Source organism: Eschrichtius robustus, chromosome 1, assembly GCF_028021215.1.
Source record: "Eschrichtius robustus isolate mEscRob2 chromosome 1, mEscRob2.pri, whole genome shotgun sequence".
NCBI lineage: Eukaryota > Metazoa > Chordata > Mammalia > Artiodactyla > Eschrichtiidae > Eschrichtius > Eschrichtius robustus.
In genome coordinates this window covers 31,183,480-31,201,520 of record NC_090824.1, presented here as the reverse complement: position 1 = coordinate 31,201,520, position 18,041 = coordinate 31,183,480, and the positions used below count along the sequence as shown (strand labels likewise).

The 18,041-nt window shown below is 36.2% G+C and overlaps 1 protein-coding gene across 5 annotated transcripts in view; it reads left to right on the top strand.

Annotated features, from left to right (window-relative positions):
* PCNX1 (pecanex 1) overlaps nucleotides 1–18,041 on the top strand; it is a 167,680-nt gene that overhangs the window by 102,352 nt on the left and 47,287 nt on the right. For all 5 annotated transcript variants that reach the window (XM_068543493.1, XM_068543484.1, XM_068543467.1 and 2 more), the window contains 6 exons: nucleotides 5,405–5,437; nucleotides 6,985–7,156; nucleotides 7,681–7,791; nucleotides 9,873–9,964; nucleotides 16,504–16,613; nucleotides 17,020–17,125. In XM_068543493.1, the coding sequence (XP_068399594.1) occupies nucleotides 5,405–5,437; nucleotides 6,985–7,156; nucleotides 7,681–7,791; nucleotides 9,873–9,964; nucleotides 16,504–16,613; nucleotides 17,020–17,125 (624 nt within the window). The remainder of the gene's footprint in view (nucleotides 1–5,404; nucleotides 5,438–6,984; nucleotides 7,157–7,680; nucleotides 7,792–9,872; nucleotides 9,965–16,503; nucleotides 16,614–17,019; nucleotides 17,126–18,041) is intronic.

The window sequence follows — 18,041 nt, the reverse complement described above, 5'->3', positions numbered from 1 at the left end:
GAACATTGTCGGCTGTGGTTTTGTCATATATGGCCTTTTATTATATTGAGATAGGTTCCCTCTAGGCCTACTTTATGGAGAGTTTTTATCATAAATGGGTGTTGAATTTTGTCAGTAGCTTTTTCTGCATCTATTGAGGTGATCATATGGTTTTTATCCTTCAATTTGTTAATATGGTGTATCACATTGACTGATTTGCATATACTGAAGAATCCTTGCATTCCTGGAAAAACCCCACTTGATCATGGTGTATGGTCCTTTTAATGTGCTGTTGGATTCTGTTTGCTAGTATTTTGCTGAGGATCTTTGTATCTGTGTTCATCAGAGATATTGGCCTGTAGTTTTGTTTTTTTGTGACATCTTTGTCTGGTTTTGGTATCAGGGTGATGGTGGCCTCATAGAATGAGTTTGGGAGTGTTCCTCCCTCTGCTATATTTTGGAAGAGTTTGAGAAGGATAGGTGTTAGCTCTTTTCTAAATGTTTGATAGAATTCGCCTGTGAAGCCATCTGGTCCTGGGCTTTTGTTTGTTGGAAGATTTTTCATCACAGTTTCAATTTCAGTGCTTTTGATTGGTCTGCTTATATGTTCTGTTTCTTCCTGGTTCAGTCTCGGGAGGTTGTGCTTTTCTAAGAATTTGTCCATTTCTTCCAGGTTGTCCATTTTATTGGCATATAGTTGTTTGTAGTAATCTCTCATGATCCTTTGTATTTCTGCAGTGTCAGTTGTTACTTCTCCTTTTTCATTTCAAATTCTGTTGATTTGAGGCTTCTCCCTTTTTTTCTTGATGAGTCTGGCTAATGGTTTATCAATTTTGTTTATCTTTTCAAAGAACCAGCTTTTAGTTTTATTGATCTTTGCTATTGTTTCCTTCATTTCTTTTTCATTTATTTCTGACCTGATCTTTATGATTTCTTTCCTTCTGCTAAATTTGGGGTTTTTTGTTCTTCTTTCTCTAATTGCTTCAGGTGTAAGGTTAGGTTGTTTATTTGAGATGTTTCTTGTTTCTTGAGGTAGAATTGTATTGCTATAAACTTCCCTTTTAGAACTGCTTTTGCTGCATCCCATAGGTTTTGGGTCGTCATGTTTTCATTGTCAACTGTTTCTAGGTATTTTTTGATTTCCTCTTTGATTTCTTCAGTGATCTCTTGGTTATTTAGTAGCGTATTGTTTAGCCTCCATGTGTTTGTGTTTTTTACAGTTTTTTTTCCTGTAATTGATAACTAGTCTCATAGCGTTATGGTCAGAAAAGATACTTGATACAACTTCAATTTTCTTAAATTTACCAAGGCTTGATTTGTGATCCAAGATATGGTCTATCCTGGAGAATGTTCCATGAGCACTTGAGAAGAAAGTGTATTCTGTTGTTTTTGGATGGAATGTCCTATAAATATCAATTAAGTCCATCTTGTTTAATGTGTCATTTAAAGCCTGTGTTTCGTTATTTATTTTCATTTTGGACGATCTGGCCATTGGTGAAAGTGGGGTGTTAAAGTCTCCTCCAATTATTGTGTTACTGTCGATTTTTCCCTTTATAGCTGTTAGCAGTTGCCTTATGTATTGCGGTGCTCCAATGTTGGGTGCATAAATATTTACACTTGTTATATTTTCTTCTTTGATTGATCCCTTGATCATTATCTAGTGTCCTTCTTTGTCTCTTGTAATAGTCCTTATTTTAAAGTCTATTTTGTCTGATATGGGAATTGCTGCTCCAGCTTTGTTTTGATTTCCATTTGCATGGAATATCTTTTTCCATCCCCTCACTTTCAGTCTGTATATGTCCCTAGGTCTGAAGTGAGTCTCTTGTAGACAGCATATATACGGGTCTTATTTGTGTATCCATTTAGCCAGTCTATGTCTTTGTTTGGAGCATTTAACCCATTTACATTTAAGGTAATTACCGATACGTATGTTCCTATTACCATTTTCTTAATTGTTTTGGGTTTGTTTTTGTTGGTCTTTTACTTCTCTTTTGTTTCCTGCCTAGAGAAGTTCCTTTAGCATTTGTTGTTGTTTTTTCTTTATTCACTCCCTGGCAGTTATTTCCACCATTTTGTCTTCCAGGCCACTTATGCTTTCTTCTGTCTGAGTTATTCCATTATTGATTCCTTCTAGAGTACTTTTAATTTCAGTAATTGTGTTGTTCATCACTGTTTGTTTGCTCTTTAGTTCTTCTAGATCCTTGTTAAATGTTTCTTGTATTTTCTCCATTCTGTTTCCAAGATTTTGGATCATCTTTACTATCATTACTCTGAATTCGTTTTCACGTATGTTACCTATTTTGTCTTCATTTATTTGGTCTTGTAGGTTTTTACATTGCTCCTTCATCTGTAACATATCTTTTTGTCTTTTTGTTGTTGCTGTTGGGTGGTGCTGTATTCCTGTCTTACTGATTGTTTGGCCTGAGACGTTCAGCCCTGGAGTTTGCAGGCAGTTGGATAGAGCTGCATCTTGGTGCTGAGATGAGGACTTCTGGGAGGCCTCACTCCGATTGATATTCCCTGGGGTCTGAGGTTCTCTGTTAGTGTGGTTTGGACTCAGAGCTCCCACCACAAGAGCTTGGGCCCAATGTCTGGCCTGGGAGCCAAGATCCCGCAAACTTTGTGGTGTGGTAAAAAAAAAAGAAAAAGAAAACAGGAAGAAAGAAAGAAAAAAAAGGAGCAGTACAATATCAACGAATAAAAAACAAAATAAAATTAGAAAGTTAGGGCTTCCCTGGTGGCGCAGTGGTTGAGAATCTGCCTGCTAAGGCAGGGGACACGGGTTCAAGCCCTGGTCTGGGAAGATCCCACATGCCGCGGAGCAACTGGGCCCGTGAGCCGCAACTACTGAGCCTGCGCGTCTGGAGCCTGTGCTCCGCAACAGGAGAGGCCATGATGGTGAGAGGTCCGCGCACCACGATGAAGAGTGGCCCCCGCTTGCCGCAACTAGAGAAAGCCCTAGCACAGAAACGAAGACCCAACATAGCAATCAATCAATCCATCAATAAATAGATCTTAAAAAAAAAGAAAGTTAAAAAGTATATTAGGAAAAATAAAAGTATAATTGAAACAACTGCAACAGGGTAAAATAAAACCGCAGCAGAAAAAAAGGGGGGGGCACAAGCGAAAAGGAGAGATCACTAACAAAGGAGAAAGAATAAAATAAAATTAGGAAAATAAAAGATTTATTAGGAAAAATTAAAAAATCAACAATAGTGAATCAACAAGGTAAAACAGAACCCCAATCTAAAAGAAGAAAAAAGAAAAGAAAATAAAAAGCCTTGGCTATGGGGGTGAAGTTTAGGTGGGGGGTGGAACTCAGGCAGGGGCGGGGTTTAGGGTGGGGTGGGACCTAGGCGGGTGGGGGGGGGTGATGTTTGAGCATGGGGCGGGCCCTAGGCAGGGTGACGTTCAAGTGTGGGGCGGGGCCTCTGCTTAGGACCTGGCAGAAGGGGGGAGGCAGCATGTGGAAAGGAGGGCCTCTGGAGAGTGGAGTTCCGGAGTTTGGAGGTAGGGCCCTGAGTGAGGGTGTGTGGGTGGGGTTTAGGCCCAGCACAGTTGGAGGGGGTCTCAGAGGGGGTCTCCAAGGGTAGAGGTGGGGCCCTGGGTGGGGGTGTAAGGGCGGGGCTTGGGCTCTGCGTGGCAGGAGGGAGGCTCTGAGGGCATACGATTAGGTCCTGGAGCCCAACAGGCTTCCCAGTGCCTAAGTGGACAGGGTAGCACTGGCCCCCTTCCCTTCCGTTCCTTCGCGCCCCTCCCCCTCTCTCCCAGGGTCTCCCCCGTTGCTGCTGGACCCCTAACTGTCGCTGGGTCCTGCTGGGTGTAGGAGCTCCTTCCCTCCCCCAGCCACCCCTCAGGGGTGCCGGTCCCAGAGGTGTGGCCTTTACTTTTGCTCCCCCTTCCCTCCCTCCCACTCCCTCAGGACCCACATGGCTGGAGGGAGCCTAGGTGGGCAGAGGATCAGGCCCGGGATCTCAGCAGGTTTCTGGGGGTCCAAGTGGGCAGGGGAAAGCTGGCCATGCTCCCTTTTGATCCTCTGCCCTCCCAGTGGTTCCCCAGTTTCCCCCTTTGGGCCTGGGATCCCTTCCCCTCCCCCAGCTGCCCCTCAGGGGCGCCAGTCCCATCCCGCCTCCACTTCTTCTCCCCCTTCACTCCCCCCATGCACCACGTCCTACCCAGTCACTTGGGGTTCCTTCTGTCCCCTTAGGTGCCCTCCCCCACGGATGCCTGGTAGGTGCCCTAATTGTGAGGAGACGAGAATTCCGCTTCCTCCTAGTACGCCATCTTGCCTCTGCCCCAGTTCCTTTGCTTTTGATAGTTGTATACCAACCCAGATCCTAGAGCCTCTCCTCCTTCTTCTTCACCCCTAATGACAGTGACTCCGTCCTCTGATTAAATTTGGTGATTCTGTGTTACAGCTTCTCGCCTTTCTTCTTGCTTTTTATTTCAGTTCCCCTTAATCCATCCCTTTATTGCCTTAAACCATTTAAATTCATTCCCTGGATCCAATGTCCCTTATCCTGTTAATTTTGTCCACTGCTTAATATGGTTAGATATGGAAAGGGCAAAGGATGACTCAGATTTTTAAAAATATTTCAGATTTTTAAAATCTAGTTGACTAGAAGAATAGTAATAACATAAATAGAAATAAGAAAGGCGGGAACAGAGCTTTAGGAGTATAGATGTTTGAATTGAAAGAGTTTAAAGATTGTCTGGTCTCATATCCAGCCAAGGGCCACATCCTAAACTCAGTGAGCTTAGTCCAATGTAGAATTGTAGGATGGTGATAGACCATCCTAGTGAAATTGCTTGGTATGCTATTGAAAATGAACAGCAACTTTGGAGAAAAGTCATGATTTGGGAGGTAGCTGCACTGTACATTTTGAACATTTTTATGGAAAGTTGTTAAAGTCTCTTAGAAGGATACAGCTTAACTAATTTGATGAGTTTGATGTGCAAATGCAAAGAATATATTTAACACAACTACCATTGAATTGTTTAGTAAGTTTGGAATCTGTGGGCAGAACTGGAATCCTTCTTTTAAGCTAACCCATATTTTGTGCATTTCCTGAATGGAGTGATGTTCCCCTGAGAAAGCATTCTACCTTAACTGTACTTAAGTGCTGTAATGAGCCAAGTAGTAGGACGGATCTATCTGCTATATGCCACTTCAGAAACATTAAGCTAGATGCAAATTAATAATTAACCATAGTAAGTATAAGAGTTAGGAAAGATTTGAGATGTTTTAATATCAGTGACATCAGTATCTGGAGCTGATGTTTTGTCTTCTGTTGATGTTTCAACAGAATTAATGTAGGTCATTTCTTATCTATGGGATATTTACTTGAAATTATTTCAGGCATTTTGGAAGTTAATGTAAAATTACCAGGTCTTTAGTAGTATAATCTGTCTGTTTCTTTTTTAGAGTGTTCAACCAGATTCTTCTTCTCCCAGACATGTAAGTCACTCTAATACACCTGTAACTTGTGTTTCCTTAACATTCCTCAAAACCTTTTTTTGGTCATATGTGAGACTGAACTAAGATTTATGTTATTATTTTCTCACTGGCAATAGAAAGTCCCTGATAGTGCATTTGTTCTTTTTAGCCTCCTTTAATTTAGAGCAATTCCTCAGTATTTGTCTCACACAATATTGACATTTTTAATGGGTACAGGCCAGTAATTTTGTAGACAGATGATCTTCAATTTGAGTTTGTCTGATATTTCTTCTTTATTAGATACGGGCTGTGCTTTTTTGGTAGGAATATTACGAAAATGCTGTGTTCTTCGTAACTCATCATATCCAGAAGCACATAATGTCAGTTTATGCTTTTACTGGTGATGTTAACTTTGATTTTTTGGCTAAAGGTAGTGTATGCAGTGTTTTTGAAACACTGCAGTGTTAACATTTTGGGCTGGATAATTCTTTGTTGAAAGTTGGGGGTGGGGAGGATCTGTCCTGTGCATTGTAGGCTGTTTAGCATTATCTCTGACTTCTACCCATTAGATGCCAATAGCACCCTCACCCCAATTGTGACAACCACAATGTCTTCAGACATTGCTATATGTTCCCTGGGGGGCAGAATCCCCTCCCACTCCCTTGAGAACCAATACTCTACTGTAATGTTACCATTTTTCTCTTGTAGTTAATAAGTATATCATAGGAGATACTTTGAGATTGTGTATATGTCCTGTTGCCCTGCAAACGTCCGCCCAGTTGTTTTTAGTATCTATTGATGTTTCTTGCCTGAATCAGTTATCATTTGATGGTTGCCAAATAGTGATTTTTTTAGCTCCATCATAGCTTCTACATTTATTAGTTGACTTTTTACTGTAAGAACTTTCCTTTTTTTTTTTGTATTGGTGTGGATTCATGGATTCTTATTTTATTAAATGGACAGTAATGTTACTATCATTATTTTGATGCTCAAATTGTCCCTGATTTGGCCATTGGGAGCCCATCAAGCTGCCTTCTGTGTCCTTTTGACATACCTTCATCATTTTAAACGTACTTTCTTCCTTTTGGGCACAATTATTTGTTCCAAGCTCATCTTATACTTTCCCGACCCCAGCCTTTTCTCTGTGGATCCTTAGTTCTTTTTAGTGGATAATGTTATTTATAAACTAAGATCTGGATGCTAGTAATCTTTATTACTAGAATGTCATTGCTTCTAGGTCCTCTCAGTGGATAAAGCTAGAAAAATACATGTATACACTTACATACACTCATACACGTATATACACACATTTATTCTTATACCTATCTATTTATATGCATATTAAAAATACTGAGTTCATACTGATTCTTAATTTCAATCAAGTATCGTGGGGTTTATTCTGTTCTTCCTCCTATCCTTATTTGTAATTCCCTTCTGCCACAGTCAGAAACCTGACCTCCATATGGATGCATTTTGAATCCTTAGAATATAAGCCATCAAAAATCTCAGTAGGTAGTTGTGACACTTCAAATTAAATAAACTGACTTCTTTTTTAATATCATTTTCAGGGTCATAATCGTATCATTGCCTACAGTAGACCAGTTTATTTCTGTTTGTGTTGTGGTCTTATTTGGCTCTTGGATTATGGTAGCAGAAACCTTACTACAACCAAGTTCAAATTATATGGAATAACTTTCACCAATCCGCTGGTGCTTATATCAGCCAGGGATTTAGTTATAGGTGAGTCATCTTTAAAGTATCTTAGATCTTAATGTTAATTTATTTGTATACAAACCATTCACTGATAAATAGATCAATTATATAGATAAAAATACTTTTACTGGGTTTATTTTGCTGTTTATTGCCGTCCTCTCAGTGAGGAACAAAACTATAGGGCTGTTAGGAATGAAAAAAGCTAATGATGAACAAATATTATAGTAATTCTTCTGTTGTTGAAGCAGATGGAATGAAAGATTTCCTTTGGATCTCAGGTCCCTATTATGTGAAAACAGTTGAATTAATTTTAAAAGCTGTTGTTTATAGTTGGAAAGATTATTTAATATTCAGGCAGTTATCTAGAGAGAAATAATTTAAAATGGTATATTTTAAGAAATTTGGTTCGTAGTTTTAAGCAACTTTAAGAAACTACCTTAGTAATTTATATTAATTTCGGGTTTCTTTTTATCATTTATTTTATTATCTTAGGTGAACAAAAGGATGGATGTGATATACTGTTTTTAACTTGCTTTTCTTTCCTTCTCTAGTGTTTACACTCTGTTTCCCAATAGTATTTTTCATTGGTCTCCTGCCTCAGGTGAATACATTTGTAATGTACCTTTGTGAACAATTGGATATCCATATCTTTGGTGGTAATGGTGAGTACTTCTTTATAAAAATTACAGTTTACGGTATTACTTTTACAGATCATTAAGTAATAAACTGAACATTAAATTGCTTTTCCAGTTTTTATTTTAGAATTGTAATTAGAAAGAAAAAGGCACTTATTTAATAATTAAAGACTGAACAGGAATTAATTTATAGATAGGAAAAAATAGTCAAGGCTGCTACTTTAGGGAAAGATCCAGGAATAATGGAGTTGATTTGTAAGTGTTAAAATACTGTCATCTTAAAGTAAAAGTTATAGTGAGTTTACATGGAACCTGAATAGACTTATGAAATAAATATTTATAAAAGATCAAATAGATTGAGCTCTGATACGTGGCATTATATTTAGGTTTTGAACTAGTGTATGCATTTGATATTCTATATATTTGGTTTCAGAGCTTTGTTTTATCTTTAGAATGGGAACACCAAAACCAGAATGCTGTTAGTAAAAGCATTTTACTAAATAAGATTTTTAGAAATATCTCTGTTTTTAGAGTAGGATATGTGGATATGAATTGGTATACTTAGAAATGTATTCCCCTGTTACATGTACATTTTATTTTCAAAATAAGTAAGACTATACCAAAATTACCCTGGAATAATGTTTTGCAGAACTTGAAAATAACACTTTGGGCAGCCACCATGGTTAAAATACACCCTTATTTAGTTTAACCATCTAACATCTTATCGAAAGATGAGTGTACAACTATAGAAAAAAATATGAAAGGGCAAGAAATTACTGAACTTTATAGTTTATTTCTATTCATACTTCACATTTGCAGTCCACATCTTCCAAGTATATGCATTGAAATTATCTCTACTGATAAAATGTTGATATTATGGTTTAAATTTTAAATAGAAGCTAAGCTTTTTCTATGTCACTATGTATCTAGAGCATTTTTATTGTTTTGAAAATTTGAAGGAGTGTGAATTAAGACTGGGCTGGGCTTCAGCATAGCTTAATGGGTAGAAAACAATTTCAGTATTTAGGGGACTATTATAGGTGCTATATTAATCTAAACGCTATGCAGAAAGTTTAGTGTAGGTAATTTATAATAGTGGGCTTCGTCATAATTTACAAACTTGTGCAAGGTGTTAGGTTTTTAATATCTCCTAAAGAAAAATTTTTCTTGTAGAGTTCTTTTATGGTCACCATATAAAATTACTATTAAAGTCTATTATCTTAGCCATCCTCTGTTCCTTATTATTAATAATCCCATTAGATCTATTTTCTGTTGTTATTGTTAGCAGTTAGATCGATACTCTTTTGCAAGAATTGATTAACACATGGGAATATACATTTATTTCTGTGGGTAATACAAGTTCTGTTTACATAGACAGTCTACATAATACATTTCTAGCTTCTTTTCAGGCTCTGCAAGCTTCATTTTCCCATACTTTTATAAATAATAAGATACCTTCTTGAAGCATAATATAGGTACAATTTTTTTCTGCTGTAGATAAATGTTTATTACTTCCAAGGGGAATATATTTTACCTTGTATCAGAAATTGTTGATAGTAAACCTTTGTCGTTTCAATTTTTTTTTTTTTTATAAATTTATTTATTTTATTTTTGGCTGCGCTGGGTCTTCGTTGCTGTGCGCGGGCTTTCTCTAGTTGCGGTGAGCGGGGGCTACTTTTTGTTGTGGTGCGCGGGCTTCTCATTGCGGTGGCTTCTCTTGTTGCGGAGCATGGGCTCTAGGCACATGGGCTTCAGTAGTTGTGGCACATGGGCTCAGTAGTTGTGGCTCGCGGGCTCTAGAGCGCAGGCTCAGTAGTTGTGGCACACGGGCTTAGCTGCTCCGCGGCATGTGGGATCTTCCCGAACCAAGGCTCGAACCCGTGTCTGCTGCATTGGCAGGCGGATTCTTAACCACTGTGCCACCAGGAAAGTCCTCAAAATTTTTTGAAAGAACAGGATGAAGAAACTGAATTTTTATAAATCAAACAAGTAGATATTTAATTATAGTTAATAGCCTACCATTTTAAATACTTTTCAGTGACCTTTTAAGGTATGTTTTCTCCGTAAATGTTTATAAATGTTGATTTCATTTTCCCTTTCCTGTCTAGCCACTACAAGCCTGCTTGCAGCACTTTACAGTTTCATCTGTAGCATTGTGGCAGTAGCCTTACTATATGGATTGTGTTACGGCGCCTTAAAGGTGAGCAATACATGTAGTATGTTGTGTCTTTAAGGCTACTTTTCTATATGAAGATTGTTTTAAATTAACTAATGATTTTTTTCCTGGTATCTCTTCAGCATTAATTTTCATGGTCTTCCTATGTTGAGCATTATTCTTATTCTCATTTAGTTTGAATTTGAAAGCAATTTCATAGTTAATCATTACTAAAGGAAAATCCTTTTCCATGCAGTATTCATAGGTTAATATTAGAAACAGATTAGTAAAAACTAGGCTGGTCTGGGATAGAGGTGGGCATAGTAATAACAGAATATGAAATTAATTTTAGGTTTCTACTTAAGAATATGTGTAACTACTTTTCACATCAAGATTTTTTAAAACTTAGGAGAAGTTGTTCAAGGACTGCAATTTAAAATACAGTCTAGTAAAAATTAACACACTGAAATTTAATGTCATTATTGGTTTAGAAGAATCTGGACAAGCCTTATTAGTTCCATTTTAAAACAATTGTCACCAAATTATAACTAAAAATTTTAGATTTCTCATAAACAACTCTCAGCTCCTGGTATTTTATTTTTTTATGATTAATACAAGATAATCAGAGAACGATAGGGTTGAAAGGGCTATGAAAAGTGACTCATAGTATCCTTCCTTGCTTCATTTATTCAGTAGCATTTACTGTGCTTACTGTGTGCCTAGTTCTGCTTTTAAGTTGCTTATATGTTAACTGTGATTAACAAGTCAATCGATGCTCTTAATAGAGGGTGATGAAGGCTATGAAAACAGAGTGTTACAGGTATACAAATTAAGGTATTACCCTATTCAGCCTAAAGGGATTAAAGATGATTTTCCTAGGGGGTGGTTTTTTAACCAAAATTTGAAGAACAATAGGAAATAGCTAGTTGAAACAAGGGATGAAGAGCCATGGAGTTGTAAAGAAAGTGTGTTATGTACAGGAAACAGCAAATAATTTGGAATTGCTGGAAATTTGGGTACATGAGGAAAGATGGCCTACAGTAAGGCTGGAAAGGTAAGCAACGGCTGGATTATGAAATATCTTTTATCCTGAACGTATTGGGTGGAGATGGAAGACCACCAAATATTCGAGGTAAGGCAAGGAAATGATCAATGTTGCATTTTAGAAAGATTACTTGGTCCCCACTGTGAAGGAGACTGAAATATAAGCAGGAAGTATCACAAGTAAGGGGACTCTTGTGCTGCTGTCTTAATTATAAGGGACTTAATGAAAATTGGATTCAGTGAATATATTTGGGAACTCTGTGGATGAAAAGAGCCAGAGTAGGATCCAGGATGACTGCTGGGTAGGGGCTGGCTTGAACAACTGGTTAGGTAGTGATATTAATGCACATGATTGGAAATCTTTGAGTTTACTGGGGAAAGTGATTGTTTACATTTAGACACTTTTATTTGTTGGCATTCATGGGGTATCCAGAGATACATAGTGGGTAGTTATTTGCAGTAATGATGAAAAGATTTAGAATTCATCAACAAATTAAAGTATAAGAAAAAGACTGCTAGCCTGGGTTGGCAGGATGCAGATAGAACCCTGGGAAATGCCAATATTTAAGCAGTAGATGGAACAGAATCCAACAAAGGAAACTTCAGAAGCAATACAGTGTGAAAAAAAATTTATTGAATTTGACAGTTAATAGGATATTGGTGACTTTAACAAAACAGCTTTTTTGGTGTTTTGGCTGAGGAAGCTAGATGAATGTAAGTTTAGGTTTGAATAGATATTAAGGAAACGTATTCTACTCTTTCTAGAATATAGTCGGGAAACCTGTGCACATGATGAGGATTGTTTTCTGGGTTTTGTTTTTTAAAAAAGATCTGAGCCTTGATTGCATTTAAAAGGGGAGATGGAAAATTGATCAGAGAGGGAGATACTTGATGACATTAAGCCCAGGAAGGAACTGGAGGTAATGAGATCCAAATCCAAGCTTCTCCCAGCTACACTACCTATAAACCATCCTGGTATAAAGGTTTTAGATCTGTATTTGGAGAACATGTTTTGGAAAGTGCATCATCATTTGGAAGTTGCAGTCATAGAAGTTAACAATGCAGTAAGTTTTCTAATTTTCTAAAGGCCTATTTAACTATAATTATATAGCAGAAGAGCAGCAATTGTAAAACTGCCAACTAGAACCTTGTATCCTAAGACAGGCAGGGAGATATGGTTTTTTTCCTTCTTTCTTGGCCATGGCATTTACATTAGACTATTTTAGTTTTAGGTATTCCCCATTGTAATAGAATAAATGTGCAGATGTACTTATATAAATGAGCAAAGACTATGTGCAGAGATTTCATCATAGCAGTGTTTGTAACAGCAAAAACTGTAAACGACCTAGTATTTGTTGTTTGTGACTATTTAAATCAATTATGGTATAGCCTCACACTGGAATACTATACAGCCACGAAAAAGAATAAAAACAGATTTTAAATTTATTTATTTATTTATTTATTTATTTATTTATTTATTTATTTAGCTGCACCGGGTCTTAGTTGTGGCACACGGGATCTTCATTGCCGCATGTAGGGTCTTCATTGTGGCATGCAGGATCTTTTAATTGTAGCATGTGAACCCCTAGTTCAGTCCTAGACTAGTCAGAGTCTTAGCCACTGGACCACCAGGGAAGTCCCAAAATAGATTTTTTATGTGCAAATGTGGAATGATTTCCAAGACATACAATTTGTTTCTTTTTTATCAAGCTGTATTGAAATGTAATTGACAAAAATGTAAGCTATTTAAAGTGTACAGTATGATTTGATATACGTATACATTGTGAAAGGATTCCTCCTGACAAGTTAGTTAACACATTTATCACTTCACATATTTACCTTTGTTTTTTTTTTTTTTTTTGGTGAGAGCACATTTAAATTCTACTCTCTTAGCAAATTTCAATTCTACAATTCAGTGTTATCAGCTATAGTCACTGTGTTACATATTAGCTCCTCAGAACTTATTCATCTTTTTAAAAACTTTTTTAAGTTTATTATTTTAATTTTTATTGAGGTATAATTGACATATACATTATATTAGTTTCAGGTAATGATTCAATATTTGTATATATTGCAAAACGAGCACCACAATAAATCCAGTTAACAGCTGTCACCATACATAGTTACAAATATTTTTTCTTGTGGTGAGAACTTTTAAGATCTGTTCTCTTAGCAACTTTCAAATATGCATACATTATTATTAACTGTAGTCACTGTGCTGTACATTACATCCCCAGAACTTATTTGTCTTAAAACTGGAAGTTTGGGACTTCCCTGGTGGTCCAGTGGGTAAGACTCCGCGCTCCCAATGCAGGGAGCCCGGGTTCGATCCCTGGTCAGTGAACTAGATCCCACATGCCGCAACTAAGAGTTCACATGCCACAACTAAAAAAAGATCCCGCGTGCTGCAACTAAGACCTGACGCAGCCAAATGACTAAATACTAAACAAAACTGGAAGTTTGTACCTTTTGACCCTCTTTACCCATTTGCCCATGCTGTACCTAAACTTTATCTTATAACTGAAAGTTTGTACCCTTTTACCAACCTTTCCCTGTTTCCCCCACCTCCCAGTCCCTGACAACCACTTTTCTATTCTCTGTTTTTATGAGTTTGACTTTTTTACCCCCCACATATAAGTGATAACATGCAGTATTTGTCATTCTCTGTCTGGCTTATTTTACTTAGCATAATGCCCTCCAGTTTCATCCATGTTGTTGCAGATGACAAAATTTCCTTTTTTTAAGGTTGAATAATATTCCTGTGTGTATATGTGTGTGTGTGTGTGTGTGTGTGTGTGTGTGTGTTTTAATATAAAGGAAGGCAATATGCCAAAAAATAGATGTTTCCTTTGTGCCTTTTTAAAAAAAAGCACACCTGATGGCTTGTATATACATAGAGCATTTATGGAAGAATACACAAGAAATTGACAATAGAAGTTACTTCTGGACAGTTAGGCTCATTGGGGAACATTGTTGCATGCCTTTAGGAATGGTTTAATTTTTTAATCTATTCACTAATGTAGATTTTTACATCTGTTATTTCTGATTTCTGCTTTTTTTGTGTTTACGTTTTGTTTTTCCTTGAACTTTAAAGCTCATTAAAAGTTAACATTTTTCTTCTAAGACGACTTTAGTACCTCCTGTTTTTTATGTATATAATTTCTAGATGCTTACATATTTTTAAGAGATTGCCAGAATTTGGGCCATTATGTAATGAAGTGAAAACGTTCAGACCCAATACAGTGTGTAGAACAAATCCATATTTTAATCATTGTATTGCATATTATTCTAAGTTATTAATCTAAATAAAATAAGTCATTTTGAGACCAATTTAAGGGGTTTTTTTGTCTGAGAGCAATAAAAAGTAGTGTCAAGCATTTGTTAAATAAATGCAAGCATCTTTTGTTTTTTTTCCAGATACTTGTTTTGAGGCAAAATTTATGCACAGTGAATTCCACGTATCTTAAGTACGCAATGTGATAAGTTGTGACAAATGCATATGCCTGTGTAATATATACCCCTAGCAAGATACAAAATAGTTTCATCACCATCAGAAAGTTCCCTCTCTTGTTCCTTCCCAGTCGCTTCGCCCCAGCCGCCTTTATTTTATTATAGGTTTGCAGTTCTTGAACTTCATATAAATGGAATCATGCCATATTTACTCTTTTGTAACTAATGTGTTTTGTTCATATAATGTTTTTGAGATTCATCTACGTTATGTGTATCAGTAGTTTGTTCCGTTTTGTTGCAGAGAAGTATCCCATTTAGTTTTAAATCCTCCTTATTTCCATTGTATGAATATGTCACAGTTTATCTACTGTCTTAGAGATGAACATCTGGGTTGTTTCTAATTTAGGGCTATTATGAATAAGGCTGCTATGAATGTTCTTGTGCAAGTCTTTTTTTGTGGATATATGTTTTCATGTTCCTTGGGTAGATAATTAAAACGGAATTGCCAGTTTTCCAAAGTGGTTGTACTGCACATCTTTTTTTCAGTTTTCATTTTTACCAGAGTTGCACATAGTTATCTTTTAAAGAGTCAAATATTTCTACAAGACTTAGTGCCAGGAACAGTAATCCCCTACCCCATTATTTCTTCCTCAGAGTTACCACTTTCAATTCTTTGAGCTGATTCTTTTGGTATGCGCTTCCGTATCTCTAAGCAACTAACTTACACTTCTTGTATTTTGTCAAGGTTTAGGCATTATCCATGGACTGCACGTCATGGAATTGTAGGCTTAACTTTCTTTCACCTCTCCCCCCACATTTCTACTAGACGCAGCCTTCCTTGTCTCCCTCACACACCCGGTATGTTTACCTTACTATCACTGTGCAAATGCTATTCCTACGTACATTTCGTTTTCCCCTTTACTTTGTTTTCGTATGTGTTTATCTCTCTTTCATTCTCAAACTCTTCACATATCGTTTAACTTTATTCTCAGTAAATTCGAACATATCAGGAAGTTCAGTTCCTGGCTCCACCACTTAACTGGACAAATTACTTAAACCATCTGTACCTTAGTTTCCTCATCTATAAATTGGGGAGTAATAGTACATATCTCCAAGGATGATTGTAAGAATTTAGGAAGTACTTATCAAGCCCTGAGAATGGGGCTCGGTACATAGTATGATACACATAATACGATGATGATGATGATAAGATTTTGATGTAGCCGTTAAAAAAAAGGTCTCTGTTGTGATGTGGAACAATTTCCAAGACTATTACTAAATGGGAAAAAAAGCGAGTTGTATAATAAACTACCATTTGATTACCCACTCCGCCATTCTCCCCTCTTGAATCCCCAGAGAAAGACAAAGGCGCTTACCTTAGAGGCCATACTTAAGTACTGTTAACTATTCCTTATAGCAGTGTTATCTACCCTATACCAAGTACCGTGCTAGTAGACTCCAGAGATACTGCAGTGAGCAAAGCAGACGTGGCATATCCACATCCACATGTTTGGTTGGCCTTAGAAGCTAGCTTTGTATTATTTATTTCTGGGAATATACAGTTTATTCACTGAAGAAACACTGATGCCTATTCAGTGCTCTGGAGGACATAATGGCATTTTATATGAGCAGAGGCATCCAGAAAGTAGCATACCAAATGTCAACAGTTTGTTTTGCCTGAAGTGTTGTATCATGTGTTGCCTTTTCCTACTCCATTATTATATATAACAGAAGTTTGCTACACCAAGTTATTTTGTTTTTCAAAAAAGAGAACGTAGTTTACTGTAAACTTAATACCACTTAAAATATGAAAGAAATTGACAGCAGCATGTATCAGAAACAAATGTATTATTCCTAGTGCATAATAGAGCTTTAGTACCAAAAGAAATCTGACGATGATCTAGCAGTTAGATTCTAGTTCATCAGAATGTAATAAATCTAAGTTTACGTGGAATAAAATGCAATTAATAACATGTGAAAGGGTTTTGTTTAATTAAATTATCTTTCTCCAAAATACTGACATCAAAGGATTATGTGGTACATTGTGAGTTAGAAGCATATTGTTCTGTCAAACTTTTTTTCCCCAACAGGATTCTTGGGATGGGCAGCATATTCCAGTGCTTTTCTCCATTTTTTGTGGTTTATTAGTGGCAGTATCCTATCATCTCAGCCGACAAAGCAGTGATCCATCTGTACTTTTGTAAGTGAGATTACTTGTTACTGAATTAAAGAAATTTAAATACGTTGGCATTTCTTTCAAGTTTAACTTCCAAAATCTGTTTTTCCAATGCCTTGTCAAAGTGCTATTGACTTATCTATATTTGATTTCAAAATATATTAACTTTGGGTCATTCTGATTGCCACTGGCTGAAAGTATTTGTTAGCTTTTTCTCTCCTAAGATTTAAAACTATATTTTCATAAAAATATTCTTACTGTATGCTTATTTATGGCATCTTAAACTTTTTAGAATTTGTCATTTGCTTAATGAGCAAATATACTTTGATCACTTCATTTTCTATCATAAAATTTATTTGCCATTTGAAGTACTGGTTTTTAGGTTATAAATATATTTTTAAATTATTTTCTCTCTTTTTTTAATGTAAAGCTCTTTGGTGCAATCCAAGATTTTTCCAAAAACAGAAGAGAAAAATCCAGAAGACCCATTGTCTGAAGTAAAAGATCCACTGCCTGAAAAACTTAGAAATTCTGTTGTAAGTTTTAGCTTTTTAAAATGACCTAAAAGACTTAAATTTTATATAGTTCATCATGTTATATAATGAACACTTCTTGAGGTAACACAATTTTAATAACTGGGGAAAAATACAGATATAGTTGTATATGGTTGGTGGTTTTTATTTCAAATTTTAACATGTAAGAAATGCTCATTCCTGAAAGTTTGTTTCAATGTAGAACAGTATGCTAAATATTATTTTTAGATAAGGCGAGATTAAGTGATTTCATTGTTTATAGAATTCTTAATCCTATTGAATTTAAACTAGGATTTGAAAGGTGAATATTAACATAAATTAGATTTATTTTGTTGTTATTTTTGTTGATAAAAACTACATCCTTATAAGTCATCTGCTGGTCTTTTAGTGTGTTTTGTTTTTCAAGGGTAAGTGTGTGTGTGTGTGTGTGTGTGTGTGTGTGTGTGTGTGTGTTTATTTTCCAGGTTGAAGGAGAGAACAATGACCTGTACTAATTTCATATACTCAAGCAGATGTAGTAATTTAAAAAATTTTAATGTTACCTGCATTCTTTCAGTTATTATTTAAAAAATGAATTCTACAGATTCATATCTGCCTTATGGAACAAAACATAAAACATTTTTTCCTAAGTTATTTTACATATTTCCATTTATGAAAGACTGAATTTATATAGGTCTTGAATTAGACTAATATTTACCTTCACTGAACTTGCGCTGTTCACATATTCTTTAGAAAACTTTAGAAAAATACAAAACTGCCTCTAGATATAATTTAAACAATTTTTTCTGACTTTAGTTTTCATGTTAGCAAAGGACATTTCTTGTTAAGTATAATAGGATATTTCTGAATGTATTAGCTTAAAAGCATAAATCTGTGGGTCAGTTGATGACCAAAGATATCAAGAGGTTTCTGGCTTTCA